Source organism: Gallinula chloropus, assembly GCF_964237585.1.
Source record: "Gallinula chloropus genome assembly, chromosome: 1".
Classification (NCBI taxonomy): Eukaryota; Metazoa; Chordata; class Aves; order Gruiformes; family Rallidae; genus Gallinula; species Gallinula chloropus.
In genome coordinates this window covers 191453194-191474712 of record NC_140085.1, presented here as the reverse complement: position 1 = coordinate 191474712, position 21519 = coordinate 191453194, and the positions used below count along the sequence as shown (strand labels likewise).

At 50.0% G+C, this 21519-nt stretch overlaps 1 protein-coding gene across 1 annotated transcript; it reads right to left on the bottom strand.

The window, feature by feature from the left end:
* Window positions 1-2763: 2763 nt before the first annotated feature.
* Window positions 2764-3822, bottom strand: TSKU (tsukushi, small leucine rich proteoglycan; the record flags this gene model as incomplete). Its single annotated transcript, XM_084279631.1, has 1 exon — window positions 2764-3822. One exon carries the CDS (start codon window positions 3820-3822, stop codon window positions 2764-2766), a length of 1059 nt encoding a protein of 352 aa, XP_084135757.1.
* Between the last annotated feature and the right edge of the window lie 17697 nt (window positions 3823-21519).

Sequence of the window (21519 nt, the reverse complement as noted above, 5' to 3'; positions counted from 1 at the left end):
TCACGGGCTCTCCCTGCACCTCCTGCTCTTCAAACCCAGCCATTCAACCCTAGCAGACTGTCCCCTAGATTAGCCAGATCCATAGAGAGATGCCCATCATCTCTGACAGGTTTTGGAGCAGATCCTGGAGCAGGAAAATTGCTTCAGATACTCTTGTGCTGCTTCACTTGCCACGTGTCTGTAATTTCCTTTGAGTCAGCCAGCGGAGCTCTCCAGCCTGTCTGCCAGGGAGGAGTGCAGCCAGCCAAGCACCAGTGGGACAAACCCTGCCCCCAGCCTGGAGACGCAACACGTGTGAGGCTGGTACAAGGAGAGAAGTCGTGTTGCACTTCAGACCCGGCGACAGCTGCCGCCCTTCCAGTATTACGGTCACAAATCCAGGGGATCTGGGTTTATTCTCCTCCAAATCACTTTATTATATTGTGAGCAATCACAGAGCCTTACAGTGCCACAGAGGTTCTGTAAAAAAAATCCAAACCAGACTAACACAGCGATGGTATTTGCCAGCTTTTGCTAAGACTTGTTTAGCTAGCAGCTAGCGTGAGATTACACAAGGAGATCTTGCAGTCTTCAATTGGATTGTCACATTGGGTTTTAAACTTACCACAGTGGTGCAAAACCAGTCATGTTAACAGTATGTGCCCCTCCCCCTTCCCCCTGAACCATTTCATCTATGTATGGGTTTATAAAATTAAACAACTATTTAAAAATGACATTTTTCTGCCAGCAGAAAAGTCTTCTCTTAAAAAGGCAAGATCCACTAGAAAACACCTCCCTCCCAAACAGCCCCCATCTTGCTCTGCAGTTGGGGGGCTGTGTCATGTCCCCCCCACCCCCCAGATCCTTGCTTCTAAGTAGTCCCATTGCCTTTTTAAGAAAATGTTTCTTGTGACTGGGGAGGCTGGTTGAGCATTGAAAGGCTCAGTAGAGGGGGGAAAACCCCCACCACTGAAAGGAAGGGCTAAAATCCCACCCTAAGATCCATGATCAGAAAGGAGATAGATTAAAATGTGAAAGAGGGGTCCCAGTATACAAAGTGAGGTGTTGACTCTGGCTTTTATGGGCTCAGTGGGTTTCAACCAACCCTGGGGGGAGCTGCTTTGGGCAATAGGGTTTCCGTCTGCAAAGGCTTTTTGGGAATGTGAGGATGAAGCCTGAGGCCCTCCCAACACTCCCAAGGAGGGTTGTGTGGTGAGATTTCGTATCTGCTTCACCTTTGCATGGACCTCCCTAAGCCAGCTTCGAACACTGAAGGTTGTCCTGATGCAAGGCTGTGTTTAGAGATGAAACTGCAGACCAGCCCAGGCAGGAACCCCATCCACAACATCCTTTCCCATCCCCAGGACAGAGCGTGCCAGAGTTGGACCAGGCATCAGCAGACACTTCCACTGCAGGAACTCCTATAAGCAGGTTGAAGTCCTCACAGAGTCAAGCTGTGCTGCCTTCCCCTGCTTTCTCCTGCCTTGGAGAAGAGGATGAGAGGGGCTTCCCTTTCCTTTTCCAGTAATCCAGCAACTCAGAGAAAAAAAAAATAATCTCTGAGGACCAGACTTTTTATGAGATTTTGGTTGGCAGCCAAGCCTGTGAGAGAGAAAAAAAGCCACAACTCTGAAAAAAAAAAACCCCAACAAGATATTTCCCCTGATAGGCAAAGTGCTCCAGGGTCACAGGTTTCAGTTTTAATTCCTTCTCTGGCACATTTTAGTGAGTGTTTTTGGTGCTGGAAACTGCCTCACTTGAGCCCAGCTGAGTCACAGATATTGTGTTCAGACTGGGGATGTCAGAATGGAAACAGCTTACTCTCACATCCTCTGGGTCATCTTCTTGGTTTGATAAGGTTGTTAAGATCAGAATCCCTGTCAAAGCTTTCTTCCAAGCTTCCTCAGAAAGGGAGGAAGGATTTTGAAAGTTATTTAATTTTTTAAAGCTAGGCTTCATGATCTCTTCACTTTGCAAGTCAGTTCGTTTGCTTCATGGGAGCCTGGCTCCTGGGTGAGATGCAGCTCCTGGCAGACCCCCTCTGCTCCCCTTGCCCTGCTGTACATCAACTCTGAGCAACAGCTTGCTAAGGTTAAAAAGACAGGAGGTTGCCAAGGTTGGACCTGAAGCTATTTAATGTGAAAGGGATGGAGATGGGAATGTAGGGAGAAAACTGTGGGCAAAGTTCTCCACTTATTCAACGTTCACTGCACACCTATGCAAATAACATGTAAAAACCAATGTATTAGGGGCACCCTGTATTCAGGTTTGTCTGGAAATGTTTCTTCAAGACTGAAAGTGCATGACAGGGAACAGGGTGCTGCTAATGAAGGCAACATCCAGAAGGCACTTCGTGGGGAATTAGAATTAAAAAGAGATGATGCACAGGTGTGTAAGCGAGCAGCTGTGAGTGGGTATGTTTTGGTGTGTGTGCTCTGGAGAGACGTAGCTTTGCTCCTACAAATGTGTCTGGGGCAAGGTTGGCTCCAGACCAGCTCTTCTGCCCCAGGACCTGCAGAGCAGCTTGGTCCTTGTTGTCCAGCATCACCGCTCTGGGGCTAACAAGGCTGCACGCAAGACCGCAATGCATGGAGCAGGATCTGGAGCCTGCAGATGATGAGGGCCAGGATTTGAGAGTTTATAAAATCCACAAACAATCAAGTATTGGCATATACAAATATATAAATTATTGACAGTTTTACAAAAGGCACACTGCAAGCCATCTCAGTCCGACACCTGTACAAACCCCACCCCCCCTCCCCACCCCTTCCTCCCCAGCTTTCATCACAAAACATAAGGCGCTGCTGCTACAGATCCATGGCTGTCGTGGCAACTGAGGACCTCTTTTTTGGTCAGCCCAATTTGTCGATGGTACTGTCCTTCTTTGATGGTCTTAAGACACTGTATGTTCTTCCCCAAGGTGATGCTTTTGATGGAAGGCAGGTATTTCAGCACAGTCTTTGGCAAGGATGACACGCCTGTCCCAGAGAGGTTGAGCTCTTGTAGGGAGTTCAGACCAAAGACAACTTCAGCAGTCACTGACTTCAGGTCAGGATTGCTGGATAAATCCAGAACTTGGAGGGCTGGTAGTTCCTTGAAGGTATAGGAAGACAACTCTCCAAAGCCATGCAGGCTGCTGAGGGATAAATGAATCAAATCTTTCAGCCCCATGAAATCTCCCTTCTCAACCTTGACTAGAGGGTTCCCATCAAGATTTAAGTATCGGAGAGGAATCCCTTGAAGGTTTGGCACAGATGTCAGCCTGTTTCCAGAAAGATTTAAGTTCTGGATGTTGGGGATGCTCTTTTCGCGGTGCCTTGTAATTGTGCTGAGCATATTATTGGATAGATCCACATTCAGGGGTTTTCCTTGACCTTTTGAAGCAAAAATGTCCACAGCTATATCCAAAAGCTTGTTATTGCTCAAATCTATGTCACCCAGAGGAGAACTGGAGAAACAGTCCTCTGGAAGGACTTCCAGAGAGTTATGACTCAGATCTAAGGACTCCAGGTACCGAAGCCTGGAGAAAGTTGTAGGGGAAATCTTGGCAATTTTGTTATAACTCAGGTCAAGGCTCACCAAGGTGGTGTATCCAGGGCCAGTAAGCATTGATTCATTGATTGTTTCCAATTTGTTTGATGATAGATCCAAGTAGGAGGTGTCCAGAGGGATTGGGACAGGAACAATGTGTGAGCCTATTCCACTGCAGTCCACCTTGGTCAAACTAAAGCTGTCAAAGAGACCAAAGCTCTCCACTTCGCAGTGGCAGCCAGGGAAGCAGGTTTTGGTGGTACCAAAACAAGGAAGGAGAAGCAGCAAATTGAACCAGGCTAGGAACTGCATTGTTGACCTGGAAAACAAGATAAAAAAATAAGTTTAATTGCCATAGAGATTACAGTACTGAGGATGTGTTTAACAGTTTGAGTTCTGCAGTCTTCTCCTCTGTCTTTCTAAAGGGATAGATTAAGTATACCCTTAAACAGCATGGATGTCCCAAGCACCTTGTGTCTCATGTTGTGTACCCTACTGGGTAGTTAACAGACTAAAAAATGTTGTGTTAATGGTCTTTGCAGATACAATCAAGTTAAGACACAACTGAAAAGCAGCTGTAAGGGTAGGCTGCCTACTCATCTCCTAACAAAGCAGAGGAACCAAGGACTGGTCTGTCTAACCCAGACTCTGCTGTGGTGGGACAAACATCCCACACAGGCATTGAGAGGAGAGAGCCAATTTGTTTCATATAGAGCCTTTGGGGATTCTTTGCTAATTACATTAAGTATTCTTTCTGATTAACGATGCCAGCAAGCAAGGAGATCTCTCTACCCCCAGTGGTTTTGGCCTTCCTTCATCGATGACATTTCTGTCCCTCCATCACCACAGTTGAGCGAGGAAGAGAGTTGACCTGCACTTCATCAGGTTTGCTGGACCTCTTCAGATCACATCCCAACAGCTCCTCTACACAGCTGTGGGCAACAGCAACTATGTGATTTCAACAGCCAGCCAAAAAAAGTTTTAGCTCTGCATCTTTGGAGAGAGTAAATTGAAATGTGCCAGCATCCTCATTGGTTCCCACTGCAGTCACGGGTGATGCCTCCTCATGCCTTATTAAGCAAGGTTTCCAGAAGGCTGGAAGCATAAACTCCCACCAAAACAAGCAAGCAGATCCATTAGCACTGCTCTTTGGCTACGCTGCTGGCAGTAGAGGCTCGTGTGCCCAGCACTCATTTAGCAAAAAAAAAAAAAAAATAAAATCATCCCTCAGTCCCCAGGGTCTCTATTCTCACCTTTCCCACCGCTGTTTAAAACTACTTTATTAACTTCCTTGCAGTATCATCTTCCCCACACACCCTTTGATCTGGCTGAGGTGCCTTCCCCACAGCCCTTGCACCTTCTCAGGACCATTTCCTAGAAGTTCACACTTCATCTTCCCTCACCCACCCGCTGGTTTCCCTTTTCAGCATGGTCTTCTTGGCCCTGCTCTCCTTCCCAGGAGACCAACCAGGGGACTACTTGCCAATGTGCAAAAAGAAGTGCAAAGGGGAAAAAGAATTGCAAAAATATTGTCCTGATCACTGATATGACTTTTCTGGCAAGAGGTCTCAGACCTCTTGCAAACAGAGAGCAGAAATTGGGACTCTGGCCAAAGGGCCTGCAACCAGAGCATTGCTCAAGGCCAACACGCAATCCTCCAGGGTCCGTTATTCTGTAGAAACAACAGAAAATCAGTAAAATGAGCCCCAGTCCCAGCCCATCTCGGTTTGTTTCTTGAGAAAACACATCTGTGTGCAGAGGGGATGCAGGGGGTAGAGCTCCTTTCTGCAAACACGTTTCCAGATATCGCTTTCTTAATGACATCAAGGCTGATCCCCTCTGGTTTTGTGCAGATGCCTTGCTCCCTAAACTAAATACTACTTTTTCTATTTATTTTCTTTTCATGAAGCTGTACTTGGAATGCACTGAAATGTTTTATTACAAGGAGAAATTACAGCAGTACAAATCTCTTCAGAAACTAAAATAAAACCCTCAAAACCCCATATGCTAAATGGCTCACATCTACATGGAAGTAGGTGTGTTAGTCTCTGTGCAGCCTATGGGTAGTCCTTCTCCCACATCCTACCCAGTGGCTATTCCTATTTGATGTCCGAACAGGAAAGCACCTCCTAACTTCTCCTTCCACAGCCCAGCTTGTTTCCTTGTTGCATCCTGTTGGCTCCAGTGGGAGCTGGATCAGACCCCAGCAGGTCCGAAGACACATCAGTGTGAGACTTGGCTTTCTGAGAACTGGGAAGACCTTCATGGGTTTCTGCTGGGCCAACTGAAGAAAAGGAAGAGTGCAGTCTACAAAGTACTTGTTTAACTGAGAGAAAATTCAAAGCCAACAGTGGGTTTTGGTATGTGGCAGCTCAAATCCCTTTTGACATGGGAATTCCCTCCCCAACCAGACTCAAACATGGTCCCAGAAGTGGTCAGATACAGTGACTCCCATCTCAACATCCATGGCTCCAACCAGCAGCAAGCACAAAACACTGTGCAACTGAAATGCAGCACACAAGACTCAGCTTAGGTATTTGCACAGCATCTATGCCTCTCCCCTCCTCAGAGCATTACCCCAAATTCTCCCTTACTGGCTCTGCAGATGAGATGCAATTCATTGCTGCCAGTTAAAAACTCCCTTATGGAGCAGCGTGAGGCATTCATTGGCTAACAAGCCACTTGGCCAGTAGCTCTGATAAAAGATAGGAGAAATAAAGGTCCCAGTCATCTTCTGGTCCAAGAAAGAGACTCCTGCATTGCCAGATAATCAACAGAAAGCTTAGTCAGGTACAGGCATGCTTCATCATTGCACAAAGCAATTGATAGCGTTCTTTGAAATGGGTAAAGAAACATGCCACAGGCATTTACAGTTCATCTGTGTACAACTTGCATCTGAAACCGCATCAAATTGCCTTTGGAAGGCTGCCTACAAGCTGCTCTGTTGATAAAGGCAGGAAGCCAAGGTATCCCCTCATAAAAGGAAGATGAGTTATCCTCCTGCAGCCCTGGGGAGATTCTGGAGGAAACACCAGGGGCCAGAAACCACCAGCCCCATCTAGGGTTGATTTAGCCATGACCTCTTCATTTCTATGTTTTTTGTGGTGTCAAGAGATTCCAGCAATAAATTTTTGCCATCTGATGTCTTTGGGGATGGGGGGGGAAGGCTTGTTATACCAACTGATTCCAACAGGAGCTGCTGGGGGTGTAGCATCTTCCCCCACATTTCAGGTGCCCAGAGTGGCTGCATGACTCTGGTCTTCGTACCTTGATCAACCTTTCTGCATGGTAAATATCCCAAGAAAACCCCAAGGAGAGCCAGTGGTGGGCAGTGGAGCCAAGGTTGGTCCAAGTGCCTATCAGGGTGCTAGCCTTCTCCCCAAATCCCCCATCTCTCCCTGAGCGATGCCCTGATGCCTCCTCACTGCTCTGCTCATCCCCTGAACCATCTCATGACAGGACCCAGGTGGACACCTCACCCTGAGATTTCCTTGTAAAAAGAAGACATTGAAGTCTAGTTTTAAAGCTAGACTGCAGAGGAAACCCAGATCTCAGCTGACAGTTGGGGTGGAGGAAGGGGAAGAGAAAAGCCGTTACAGCATTGTTGCAGATTCATTCTTCTTGCTGCACTTGATTTCCTCCCTCTCCTCTTCCTTAAAGACTTTTCTCACTAGTCTTTCCAATTCCACAACTGAGACTTTACCACCTTATTCCTACCCAAGGGAGACAAGCTAACACATCCCACCCTGGATAGAAGTCCATTCCTTGGGGTCTGGTTCCACTAATCAAACAATTTTACAAGGGGAAAGTGTTTGAAAATTCATTAAGTCAATTGTTTGTTGGACTCAGGAAACAGCCCCCCCTCTCACCTCCCCAATACCCTGTTCATATTACAATCCTTCGCCTCCCTGAACATGTCATCTGGCAAAGGATTGACTGAAATGTAGCTGGAGTTAGGGCTGAAGATCCAAAGCCACCCAATGAAGCTTAAGGTATGTAAGAAAGAAGTGCAGAAACCCCAGGTTGTTTCTACAGTAGGGTGAAGAGAAAGAAAAGGGCATGAAACCCACCTCAGACCAGACCCATCCTTGGAGATAGCCCATCTCTCCCTTGACCACAGTGGAGCAGTTTGCCCGGTCTCCTTAGGCTGCTGCTTCCCATCCCACCCCTGGTTGCATCCTCCAAACCCAAGTCCCACCCAGTAGCCATTGGCACCGAGGATGACTCACTTCAGCTCACTTATCTAACAAAAAAACCCCCTAATTTTCCTTTTTTTCCTTTTTGATGAGTCAGTTTCCCAGAAAATTGGGCTGTCCAGCCACAGGATTACCAGCTCTGACATGGGAATGAGGAAAACAGGATCCATCTTTTCAACAACAGGGCACAATCCGAGTAAATCAGGTATGACATGAATCCCTGTATGAATGTCTAAGGCATGGTGCATGGTGGACACATCCTGGTAATTTCTGGGGGGAGGGGGTTGCCAATGTGCTGCTGGATGAATTCTGTGTTAATAGACAATAGATCAACCTTTAAAGGAAAGAGGCAGAAAGGAGGGGTTGGGGTCCACCTATCCCAAACAGATCTGCTGTTCTAGTGAAGGACAGAGGGGTTGGATCAGTAGCAGCATTTCATCAGGCCCACTTGGCTGCCAACACTTGCTGGGAGCAGGGGAAAGGGAACGTTACTGGAAAGTGAAGCAAGCTGCATGAGGTGTGACAGAGGCCACAAATCCTCCACACTGCAAAATAGGTGGACTTGATGATCTAAAGGGTCTCTTCCAACCCTTTAGATTCTACAATTCTGTAAGAGATAATGGTCTCTCTCTCTTTAAATCCTTAGGAAGCTCAGAGAGGCAGCTGGGATGGTAGCTCTGGAGCACCAAGATGCTCCTGAGTTGCTTCTCCAACAATAAAAATTCTTCAGAGACCATTCACTCCCCCTTCCCCCGCTCCAACCTCCCATTAATTAACTTGTAAAATAAGAATAATTATCTACTGAAGTGCAGCACTAGCAACAGCTACACGTTTCCAGTGTGGACTCTCCAGGGCCAAGTCCAAATGACGCCACAGATGCAGTCACAGCCTGGTCTTCCAGATCCTGCACGTCAGTGCAAGCAGACAGCAAAACTGGCTCAAAGCAGCCTAAAACCAGAGACCATTAATCCCCTAACTTGCAGGCACACCCCCTAACGTGATAAGGTTATTCTTTTATGTGTGTTCATGGGAATCCATTGAATGTAAAGGTCACCCAGGCTCTTGCTCTGCCCGCTTCAGACTGGCTCTTCCCTGCAGAATCCTCACATGCACGCAACCAAAAGCTGCATTTACACCCTTTAATAAAGCTCGTTAAACCAACCAGTGCTTCCTCACAAAGGAGTTTGGGGATAAGTGGGAACAGGGATTTCTGATCCACTTGGGGTTTTTTTGTCTTTAGCTGGCTTTGGGGGGTTTGGGCGACGTCTTGGCTTTATACTCAGTGTTTGTTTATATTTCTTGGAGGAATGCTAATAAGAGTCCAAGAAATATCTGCTATTTAGGTTTGGGGGAGGTCAGTGGAGTTACTCAAGGTGTCAGTGACAGCAGGATGAGAGCTAGGCCCTTGGCTCTTCTAAATTCAGCCCAGTTTCATGGAGCCCCCCACCAGGCATCATTCCACAAGCAGTTTTCGAGTGGTAAGCTACCACCTTTCAAGCTGATGGGTTTATCAGTGTGAAGTGCAAAGCTGCTTAAACAGCACAGCCACCCCCAATTACCCAAGGGATATCAAGAAGGGGATGTGCAACCCATTCTCCTCCTTATCCTCACCCTATTTACCCCACCAGTGTATGCAAGCATCAGGATGGGACGGGGTTGTGGAGGGGGGGACGGAGGCGAGGATGGAAACTCACGCACTGGGATGATGGATTTAGCCCTTATGGTTCAATGTAGAGGGACACACAGGGCCTGGACAAGAGCTAAAATCACCCTACAAGTGCCTGGACACTTTTTTCTCTATCTTTGCACTCACTGAGGGAAATGCAGGGAAGGGGAGGGCAGGGGGGAGTGAAAGCTTTCTATTAATTCCTTTCTGCTTTTATTATTTTTAAGGGGTGGATGCCATGATGGGGACGGATGGGTTCAGGACAGGATTTATCCTTTCTGACCCGTGGGTCCCCAGGGATCACAGGAGGCAGCCCAGACAAGCAGATCTTGAGGCAGTGGTTTGTTTGCTCTGCAGCTTTGTCTTAGCTCCAGAGATTTCAAGAGGGGACAGAACTGCCATAAACAAAGAAGAGATGCTGCTCCTGGACAAGAACCACACTGCTATGCATCAAGCGTATAGATAGAAGACTTGAATCTCACCAATAAAACCCATGGAGTTTGGGGTGTGTACAGCCAGAAGGTCTGAGGAAGGAAAAAACAAGGACCATTCCACATTTTCCCCCATGTCTCCGTTATCTCCATTTGCTTTTCTCAGCTCTGGACACAGAGACACTGCTGAACCAAAGCCACAATGATTAACAAGTGTCCCTCAGATGCTCTCCATCCTTCAGGGAGATTTCCATAGACATTAAAGGAGACAGGATAGGTGGAAAAAACTCAAAACCCCTGAAATTGTTAAGTATCACAACCCCAAAGCCAAAAGCAAGCATCCCCTCAACCCACTACACAGGCAGCAGAGAAGACATAGGGGGTTGATTCAGTGGGAATCCAGAATCTCCAAGCCCTATAGCTTCACAAAATGGGTTTGTTTCAAACATGTGACATCCTTTGCTCTGCTGAAACAGCCTCTGCTCTATTTTTTTTTACCTTTAAAGTTAAAAGAAATGCAAGCTATCCTTTAGTTATAAAAGAAACAGAGAGCCTTGCTAAACCAATCCTTGCTCCAGCTCTTAATGTCACAAATCCCATCTGCTTTGCAAGAGGCCACAGAAAATTTATCATCCTAGTGTTTAAACGGCTAATAGTCTATTCCACTTGTGCAATTTCTCCCCACCCCCCAGCATCCTTTGTCCCCCACAAGAAGGAAACCATGCTGTGGCATGGTGTGTTTTGGGCTCTGACAAAAGAAGCCTTTTTGCCAGCCAAAACGGTGAGCTCCAACTCATTTACATCCATGGTTGAAATATGGACAATTTCTGCTGCCCTGAGAGCTGTGTGCTTCAAAAAGCCACATCTTGGAAGCAAGCAGCAGCCCAACTCCTGGGAATTTCGCCTTGAGTGGGAAAAAGGCGGTGCTACCTCCAGCATGGACAAATTAGGAATTAAATCACAGCAGCACTGAGGTTTTGCACAAAATTCCCCCTTCCGTGCTCAGCCCAGGAAGCTGTCAGGTTAATAGCAGCTTTATTTGGGGTGGGGGAAGCAGTCCCCCGTAGCTTTTGAAAGCAATTTTGCTTGCAAGCCTCATGCTGAGCTGTGTTTGTGCCCGGAGGAGGCGTTCCCAAAAGGAAATGAAGTTTGCCAAGCCTCCGGAGCAGCTGCGGGAAGACAGGCATCGGTGTGGCTTGGCACGTCCCAGCAGCATCAAGGGGGGATTTGAGGGGCTTGCAGGGAGCAGAGAGGACATGAGCATCCCAGCCCCACCAGTGCCTCCTGGTGACATCTCAAACTGGGAGCACTGGCAGCTGCACACCGGTTCCCAGCAGCCCAAGATGCAGTTTCAAAGATGCCTGCAAAGGATGCTTTCTCCTCCTCCAGCATCACCCCCTAAGGTGACCACCCCAAATCTTTCTAACCCTGACAGCTCTCTGCTTCCAGTCCTCCTCCTTGGCTTTATAGCCATGAGCATTCCCAGGAAGAGGAGATCTTGCTGTCCCAGCACTTGCTGATCGTGACAGAGACCTCATCTCAGCCAGGAACACAAATATTTTCTTAACAGCTTCAAACTCAGCCCAAACAGGATCTTTATCATAAACCCAGCGACACATCCCAGAATGGGAGGTCTTCATTGCAGAGCTGTTTGGGCACAAATAGGTTTACAGCAAAGAGAGAGTTTACACCTGGTTTTACACCAGCCCTAATGCATTTTGTTGCAGATGGACCTGGTGAAGCTAACAGGAGATCCCTCTGCCCCATCCATCATCTCCAATGCCCAAGGCCTTGCCATGATGCATGGAGGGAGGCTGCAAGTACCCAGACTTCACGCAAACCACAGCAGTAACCCAGGGAGGATGGAACCCTCCTTCTTCAGGGCTGCATCCCCCTTTGCAAAAGGTCAACTTTAAAACGATGGATCACAGCTTTGTCTGCAACATCAGGGTTGCACAGGAATCCCCCTCCTTTGTGACAATTTCTGGCATCACACTAAGAAAGCCAACAAGCTTAGGTGAATTTTTAAAGCATAAAACACCCGATGCAGGGCCTTATTTCTTAGCTGGCCAATTATTCAAAGCTGAAATGATCCTAGCAAGCTTCTCCTGTAGCTTGCTGATGCTCTCCCATATACCAGATCCCAAACCCAGCCGGTCCCCGTGCCGGCTCCTGGTAGACGATACTATTTCATAGCACTCCAGCTCCCAGAGACATGATATAATTCCAGAGGAATGCACTCCAGGACGAACACCATACGCCAGGCCAATGAGAAACATTAAGAGGTGCAGCACGGGGAGAGGAAACCTCCTATCCATGGTGGACACTTGTTGGATTTAGCTGTTAATAGAGCTGCTCGGCCATGCCATTGTGCCCAGCTGGGAAACGCCACGTGCCATGCATGTCCCTGCAATGGTACGTAAAACACCCCATCACAAGAGGGTGCAGGTTGCAAGGATCCACTGTGAGGGAAAGGCATGGTATCTATGGATGGACCCCTCATCCCTGACCTAGTATGCTTTCAATGTAGGTCAAAGATCTGAGCTTCAGAGCCGTGCTCTGTGGATGGAGATGGATGGGTTCCCCTGGAGAAGATGAGCTGGGCAGGGGGAAGGAGGGAAAAATTTAATTATCTGAAAGGAGGGTGCAGAGAGGTGGGTGGTGGTCTCTTCAGCCAAGCGACAGGTGATAGGACAAGGGGAAATGGCCTCAAGCTGCACCAGGGCAGGGTCAGATCAGATGTGAGGGAAAAGTTCTTCACTGAAAGAGCTGTGGGGATGTGGAACAGGCTGCCCAGGGAGGGGGCTGAGTTCCCTTCCCTGGGTGTGTTTAACAGACGGGTAGATGAGGTACTTAGGGATATGGTTTAGCATAGGACAGGTACAGTTGGACTTGATGATCTTAAAGGTCTTTTCCAACCTTGTGATTCTGTGATTCTGAAAGAGGGAAGGAGGGCATGAGGCAAGTGGAGGGATGGTGCCAGAGGAAGCCACCAGGAGTGAGTAACTCACAGCAGCCTCATCATCTTGTACCTCCAAAGGTCTTCCAGCTTATTCTCCTTGAAACAGATGATTTTAGGAGGACCCCATGCAGCTTTAGCTCTCTGAAAGGCAGCAGCTCCCAACCTCCCTTCTAATAGCCCTGCAGGGCTGCAGGCTTCAGTGAGGGAGGGCAAAGTGAGGAGGCAATGTTAACCTGGGTTCCCCTCGATGCTGCCCCAGTTGGTCTGGGGCTTCTTTGTGGGCTTTCTGTTTATTTTTGTGGTTGGCTGTTGGGGTTTTTTTTCTCATGCACAATGAGTTCTGGGCCTCTTTGCCGCCTGTGGCTCTCAGTGTGCAGCTGCAGACCCTCCACCAAGGAGATAATAAATACAATCCTGGCCTTATTGTTGCAAGCAGCACAGCTGGAGGCTCCTGTCTCATTGCCCTCCCAGCCTTTCTTCCCCGCACCCCCAATAATTCTTGCAATGTGACACTGCAAACAATGAATGCCACTGAAATTTCTTGGTAGAGCATCAAGTGGGGCTTCAGGACCTGTCCCCACCACGGTGAAGCACGAGCCATATGCCCAGCAGGTCTCATACAAGATTTAAGAAGAGGGGATTTGGGGAAGGGAAAGGAATCTGGGTAAAGCTGACAAAGGGTTTACCAGCAGGGCATCATCCCCACTGTGGTTCCCACCCTAGATGATGCTTCATTGCCCTGGTGATGTGGTGATGTGGTATCTCTTCAGCTCTTTCCCTCCCCTCCCTGGCCCAAGATCCCCTGGTCCCTCTTGGCTGGTGCAAGATTTTGGAGAGAAAGCTCATCCAAAGTGATCCAGGAACAGGACCCATCTCTTATCGCTGATGTTATCATGAGTCCCCATTCATGTGCCTCAGTGTCCCTCCTGAACCTTTCAGGATGACTAACCCCAAGGCCAAGAGGTGTTCATTCCCATGGACAATGGGGGGTACCATCCCTAGGTTCCAATCCCACCAGTTTAACTGGGAATGGAGCACAAGCCAAGATGCCCTGGTCTCACTCTGTGCAGGAGCCCCCTGCCAACACTGCCACTGACACAACCACTCCAGCCAAATGCCACCACTGTCCTTGTACACCATGTCCAGCCCCTGCCTTGCCTGGATGCCCTGAGGACACCATCCCTGCTTTGCCCTCTGCCAAATGGGTAGCCAGGCTGGGGGTCAGGGAAGGGAGCACATGGGGAGGTGGAGAAGTCTCTAAGCATCTCTCAGTGTTCACAGACTCTCAACTGTGGCTGCAGCCTTGGCAGCTGCCAGCATCAGGCCTGCCTCTCCAGGGACCTCTGCCCACCCACGCTATTCACCGCCCCCAGCTCCATGCTGTCCACATCCCCATCCCCATCCTGTCCTCACCTCTGTCACCTTGCTTCGGGCACAGCTGTATTTCACATCTACAATGCCATGGACATGCCGCAAGTCACCCAGGACACACACAACCATCTTCCTTTACCACCTCCTAAGCAAACATGACCTGATTTTGTTGACCAGCAGACTAAGACTTCCCCGATTACAGCGTCCTCATGTGTTCCCCCTGTATGGAGTACCTGGTGCTGGCCTCTTGCCCCCAAAGCCAGGGGAGGGCACCATGTGCACGTAAGAGATAGGAACATGACCATGGGACATTTGGGGACAGCCCGGAAGAATGATGCTCTGCCCCAACATGTGAGACTGGCCAGGTTCAGAGTCACCCTACGAGCCTTGCAGTCCTTAGAGTTGGAGATATCTCTGTCTTTGCAAGAGGTTGTAATGATCTGGTCATGAGTAAATACAGGGGCTGCATCAGCGGGTGGAAAGGGAGCCTCTGCACTGAGATTATAGGGCTTTGGAGGAAGGGTCTCCTCCATCCTGCTGTGTGAAGCAGCCTCACCGTGATCCCTGCTACAGACATCTCATTCTCACAGACGGGAATAAAATGGGTGATTTTGGGGTTGGGGACTTGTCCTGCCCCCCTTGGAGAGCTCTGCATACATTTATCACTTCAGATGTGATGGGGGGGGGGGGGAGGATGGTGTGAGGAATCACATCTGGTTTGACCCATCTGCCACAGCTTTGCCTTTAAGCCTGATATTTTCCTGACGAGGGCTATCTTATTCAAGGATATATCTTCCCTGTTATTTCTCTCCCTACCCCTGGGTTTGAGAGGCTGGGTACGAACCAAGGGACAGAAGAGGAATCAGCATCACGGATCTACCGACAGCAGGGAAAAAAAAGGAGCAGGAGAGGTGAAAGGGGAAGGAAAAGAGAACCCACAGATGCCAGCACTCAGATATCACAGACAGTGCCTGGCCCTTTGCTCAGCCACAGCAAAGATAAAGCGTTCTTTCCCAGTTTGCCACTGCTCCAACAGGCAGGTTTCCAGCCTGGTTAATGCAAGTCAGGAATGTCCCGTGCTAAGGGTTGGGGAGAGGGAGGAGGCCGGGGGTGATTCTTACAGCATGCATTTCCTTCCCCACTGCTGCACATCGTGAATACTTCAAGAGGGAACGATGGAAATTCCCAAGAAATAATAACAATGATAATAATAATAACACTGCAAATGAAGATCTCAAAGCTTCCCCATGATGAATGGCTGAGCCGTTCATACATTCACCTCAGTAGGTCCAGGTGCCAAGTTTTAAGACAAGAAATGGCTTGCTCAGGCCAGCCTTTATCTCTTCCTGGCCCTCAACATATCAACGTTCGGAAGTTTCTTTTGATAGTCTGCCAGGCGGCCAGCGCTGCAGCTACCACGCACAGCCCAGGGGTGCTGGGGATGGGGGGGTCAGGAGGGCTGCTGGTCAAGGATCCCTTGTCCTGTCTCACTCTCCAGCCTCTGCTTCTCCCCACCAACCAGCTGACAACTGAGGAGGTGGAGGGAGAAGAGAGTGAAAGAAGAGGAAAAAAAAAACCCTACACCCCCCCCCAAAAAAAAGCAGTTAGGGATGGAGGGAAAACTCTAAACCTCCAGAAGATGATGGCTCACCTTTCTTTCCCAGCTCTGTCTCACACCGGGGAGGCACACGCCGCTGTTCGCTGGGGGACTGGGAGAGCGGAGAATGCTTTTTCCTATACCACCCACAAAAAAAGTTAATAATTAAAAAAATAAAATGCTTTGGCATGGATTTAGGGGTTTTTTGTCTGTTTAACAGCTCTTTTCTCCCACCCATTCAATGCTCTTTTATTCCTTGCGCTCAATCTTAAAGAATAGGGGTGTGAGAGACCCTCACCCCGACCCTGCAGCCTTCCCTGCCATCCTGTCTCACTCTCAGAAGTTAATTTTCCCACTGAGATATCAGCCACGTCCTTGTCCCCTCCAGGCATTTTGTAACTGCTCCCCACTGCCTTTGCCAGCAGCTGCTCCCAATTCATTCACAAACCAGCAGTGTCTCCCCCGCAGCAGCGTGCACCCGCTCCAGGATGCTGCATGGCAAAAACCCAGCCGGGTGCTGCCACCCAACCTCCTGTCTATCCCAATCCTGAGCATCGCTCACCCCAATGTGCACCCACCGCCTCTGGAGAGGGGACCCTGGACCGAAGCACAGGCTGGAAGACGGCTGAGTACAGGTCAGGGCCTCACCACCATTTATAACCCATGTGTGAACAAGCACCTCCCATGTCCAATCCAGCACTGGGACTGGCTGCTGTGGGTCATGAAGGGACATGGGCTGTGCCTCATGCCAGGACCGATGGCAGATACTAACCCACTTTGTCTTTGCAGCGCCTGGCTGCCGACAGCCAGCGGGAAGCCAAGTTTAAGCTGCAAATTCTCCCCAGGGGACATACCAGGCTCCCTCTGGTCCTTTCAGCATCTCATACATCCAGCACCCTGCTTATTCCCGGAGAGATCGGCGAGGCATCGGTCTAACCCTGCCTTTCCGTGGTGCTTCTTCTCTCCCCTGTACTCGCTCTGCTCTCTACCGCTGCAGTAACACCCCGCGCGCTGCCAGGCAAGCTTTGGAGCGGTGATCAATGCGATATTCCAGCGCAACACCCAGCGATCGGCACCGGCTGCTCTCCGCAGAGCAATGGCACAGTGTCCACCCAAGACAAGTTTCCTACTGTAACTTCAGTGAATGCAGTTATTCAGGCTAACGGCAGCTGATTTATCATCGCAGGCACTGGGGAGGGGGGGGGGAGAGGAAATCTTTCTGACTCAGGAGACCAGGAGGCTTCTCCCCTGCCTGCCACGATGAACGCCAGCTCGCCGTGCTCTCCCTACACCCGTGCTCCAGCGCCTTCGACACCGCCGAGTTACACTCGCTAACCGCGGGTGGAAAGCGCCGGTTAACGGAGGCGACACCAACTTCCCCACGACACAAGCCACCAGCTCTCCATCCACAAGCCACCAGCTCCATCCTCAACCCCCCACCCCCGCTCCTCCCAGCCTTCCCAAATCCCAAGCAGAGGAGTAAAGTTGACGGGGCCCTTTTGTTTCCGGAGAGCTGGCTGGCACGTGTTGTGGTTTTACTGGGCTAATAAACCCGCCGTGGTCTGCGCCTTTTAATGACTGCAGCATTAATAAGAAGTTTCCATGGAGCTGCTTAAAAGTTTACAGGGTGTGGGCGCTATCAAGGGAGCCCCGTGCTTTCTGACCTCCTGCTTCTGAAGTCACAACCAAAAGCTTTTTATTTTTTTTTTGTTGCTGTTTCTTGCTTTTATTTATTTTTTTCCTTTTCTTTTTTCTCCAATAAGAGAATAAATCCTGATCTTCTTCCTCTCCCTTCCCCACCCCACCCCCCTCCCCAAACACACCTTCCCCTCCAGCTTAATCCACTTACAGGCATGGGAAATTCCCAGACAGGGAGCTTTGCTCTGCCCTTATCTCTGCAAACCCGAGGAGAGGACCCCCCTCCCTCCTCCTCCTCCTTCCAGACTCTTCACCCCATCCAAGCGACTCCCTTTAAGCTTTATCCCCCCCACGCCTCCCCGTGTTTCTCCTTTCTCCCCTTACCTTGCGTGAGCTGCAAACCCCTGAGAGCCTCCCAGCACCGGAACCCGACCAAAAAAAGCCTCTCTCCTCTCCCTGATCGCCGTGCTCGGAGGGGAGGGACGGGGAAAGGAGCGAGAGGGGGGGAGGTTTAGGGGGAGGAGGGGAGACAGGGAGCCCTGTGTGAAATCAAAGCCCCGAAACCGGGCACGGGAGGCGGTGCGGAGCCTCCAGCTGCCGCTCGGATTACTTTGCAGCCGTGGCAATCCCAAGCACTCTGCAAACCACCATTGCACCGTGGGGGGAAGAGGGAGGGGAGGGAGAGATCCTGGCTGGAGAAGCTTCATCCCACCCCGGTTGCAGCCCTCCTGGGCGAGGGAGCCGGGCTGAGGGGCTCGTAACGCACCCGCTGCACCCCAAAATTCCCGCTTTGGGAAAGGCGGGGTGGGGGAAAAGTAGTTTGCCTCCACCCCAGACATCTGTCCTCCTGTCGTCGTCCCCGCACCCGAGGGTTTTGCAGCCGATGCCCCCCCATACACACCCCTCCCCAGCAGCTGAGCCCCCACGCGAGGCAAACTCATCACACCAAGAAAGTTTCCCCGCTCGGAGGTTGGGGGGGTGGGCAGGGAGCTCCGCAGCAGACACCCCTCACCCCTCGCCCAAAGGCTGAGCACCCCCGGTTCCCCGGAGAGGTGGCAGGGAGGGCTCAGCCCACCCCTACGCAGCGAGCTCTCCCCCATCTCCCCCAACCCAGGAATGAGAATTGGGGTGCTAGGGGGTGCTCAACACCCCGCGGTACCGCACACTGTGCCTCGGCGGCTGCCTGCGAGCCTGGAGAGGGGATGGGGGAGATAGGGAGGGGACTCACCGGGGCCGGGGTCGGTTCCCACGGTGGGGCCGGTTCCCACGGTGGGGCGGCCGCGCAGCGCCGGTTCCCACGGCGGGGAGCGGGCGCCGCCGGGAGCCGCCAGCAGCAGCGAGGCTTGGGGCCGGGTGTCCCCTTCTTCCCTCCTTCTTCTCCCTCCTCCTCCTCCTCCTTCTTCTCCTCCTCCTTCTTCTTCTCGTCCAAGGCGTGCAGCTGGCCGGGCAAGCGGGCTGCCCCTTCCCCGCAGGAGGAGGGAGGAGGGAGCTCAACAGATGGCTGCACACAAGGGAACATCTGGGAGGAGGAGGAGGAGGAGGAAGGAGGCAGGAGGCAGGACTTGCGCTCGGCTGTGCCACTCCTAAGCTGGCAGATCCCCCTTATGGGGGAAAAGAGGGGGTGTCAAGCCGGCTCTGCACACACTGTCCCCTCTCCCAGCTGCTCAGCATCCCCCCTGGGTAAAATCCCTTGTTTCCCCTTTGCTATCTTGCGGATCACTCGGGAGTTACCCTCACAGCACAGCCTTGTTTCCAGCCCTGACCTCTGCAGCTCCGTGTATCTGCAGGAGGGGGTCCTGTTCCTAAACACTGCTTGCACCCAAGTTTTCCAGGCGGAAAGGTCTGCTCCGGCACCCCAGGCTGCAGAGCAGGACGAGGCAGCACCAAGGTCTGAGCAATACCAGCAGGCAGGAGTGGCTTATAAATTGTGGGATGCAACCCCTGAAATAGGGTAAAGAAAAAAAAACAGGAAAAAAAAAGACAGGTAGTAATCCACAGTTTGGGGGATGGAATCTGGAGCCCATCACTATAGGATGGGCAGTCCCTGGGGCTTCTCTGAGGAAGCTGTTGGTTAGGTGTTAATAGCTCAGTGGTGGCTTGAGTCATGATGCTGGTACTGGAAAACAGAATCTGAAGCCTACCCTAGTGTTGTGGTGCTGTGACACTGGCCAAGTCAAAAAGAACCTTAAGTGTCCATGAGTCACAGGGGACTCATGCCCCAGCTGGTGGCAGCTTCCCGCTCTGCGCCCATCACGTGCTAGCCACCATTAGTGGCCTGTGACAGGCCTGTGCCAGGCCCCAAGCTGTGCAGTTCCTTGTTTCTTAAAAACTTTGTGTTAAGAAGGTACAACCAGGCTCCCTGTGTTTGCTTTTAGGAGTGCGGGTGCTTTGAAATTCGCCACGTGCCCCATCCCAATGTTCAAAGTTTGCTCAGATCATGACTCTCAAGCAAGTGTGTTGCTGGGGTTTGCAGTTAGCACCTCTCTGTCATGAGGAGGTGATGAAAAGGTGTTCTTTTACTCTGATCAGCTGCTTTCTCTGATCACATCATCCCCACAACCTGCCTGGAGATTTGTAGGGGGACCCCTCCTGCCCCCAGCCAACACAGATCTGATGGGGGGGCTTGGCGCTCAAGGCAGGAGATCGTGGGGGCATCAGGAGAAGATCACAGTGATTCCTCTCTACTCTCCAAATTTCTGAACGTTCCTTACCTGGCTCACTCTGCGCCCATGTCTCAGGACCTGCTCTTTGGAAATCAGCATCAGACTCCTAGAGCTCTTCCAAGAAGGGGACAAGCAGCCCAGGGGACCCAGACAGAGGAAATCTATGCTGAGATTTCATCTGATCCAAGCAATTTTTTTGGGAAATACCCTTACTCTGGGTTGTGATTTTCCATGTAAAGGTGTCAGTGATATCTCCAGGCATAAACAGTCTGCTTGTAAGGATCCGTTCACCCAGGATGCACTGTTCATTCTTTTAGCTCTGGGGAGGGGAAGTAGCAAAGCTGAAAGCTTCTGTTTAATTTTCCATTTTGTTCATATTTTTTGTGCCTCGTGCTAGGCCTTTGCCATGTTGAAATTTGCCCCAGTAAAGCAAAACAGCAGTTTGAAGCTGTAGGAATTGGTAATTAAACCCTCTAAGCTGAGATAAAGTCCAGTGGTCAGCACTGCCAGGTCTGGTGATTTGAAAGGAAGAACTGAGAAACACAATCCTGGGTTAAAGCCTCTGAACTTTGCTAAAGAAAGATCTGATAAATTTTGTTCTCTTTATTTGAAGCCTAAAAATGAGCATGCTTTGCCATAGCTGATGGTAGATGGACATGGGAAAATTGTGTGCCCAGAAATGTTGTAGCTCAGATGAAAAATTAATCAACTGGAAAGTGTTCTGTCTTGAACTTCTAATGCTAAGTGAGATTTTAATAAAATTTCACCAGCTGGACAAAATTATGACTGGGAGAGGACAGATGATTTAATTCTGGGTGATCTGTGGTCAGGGATTAGCCCTGGTGTGATGCTAACATGAAATTATCCTGGGTATGCCCATCTCCCTGCAGCCATCTCCCACTGAGACCTACACATCTTCTGGAAGTGGGGTGTCCTTCTCCTGATGCTCAGTGTGTACCCCGCAGGGGTGGGTGACCAAGTCATGGTACACATCTCTGTATCATGAAAGCCTCCATTGCAAGTGCCTTGGCTGGACAGTCCATAGATGGATGGGCCTTCCAGCAGATCAAACCCATTTAATTATCATGGTAACACCAAAGTAATTTTCACATGACATTCAGTCTTAAGTTCAAGTTTCCTACGTGAATAAGAGTGCGTTATCTTAAAGATAAAACAGGGTTTCCCAGGTCTGTGTGGCCCATGGACTGAACCTTCACATGCAAAGCCACCCATGCTATATTTGGACAAATTTCACTGCCTAAATACACCATTGTGAGATGAGAGATGGAAATAGATTTGCCTGAGGTCGTGCTGTGCTGAATGATGCTAGGATCTCAGTTGGGGTTTTAGGCACTGCTGTAGCCATGGATTATCCTCCTTTTTCTCTTTGGAGAAGTAGATTAAGGCAGTTCTGCTGAAATTACTCAATTTCAACTTGATTTTGAGGTCTAGATTTAATATAATTTTGCCAGCACTGTGTTAAAA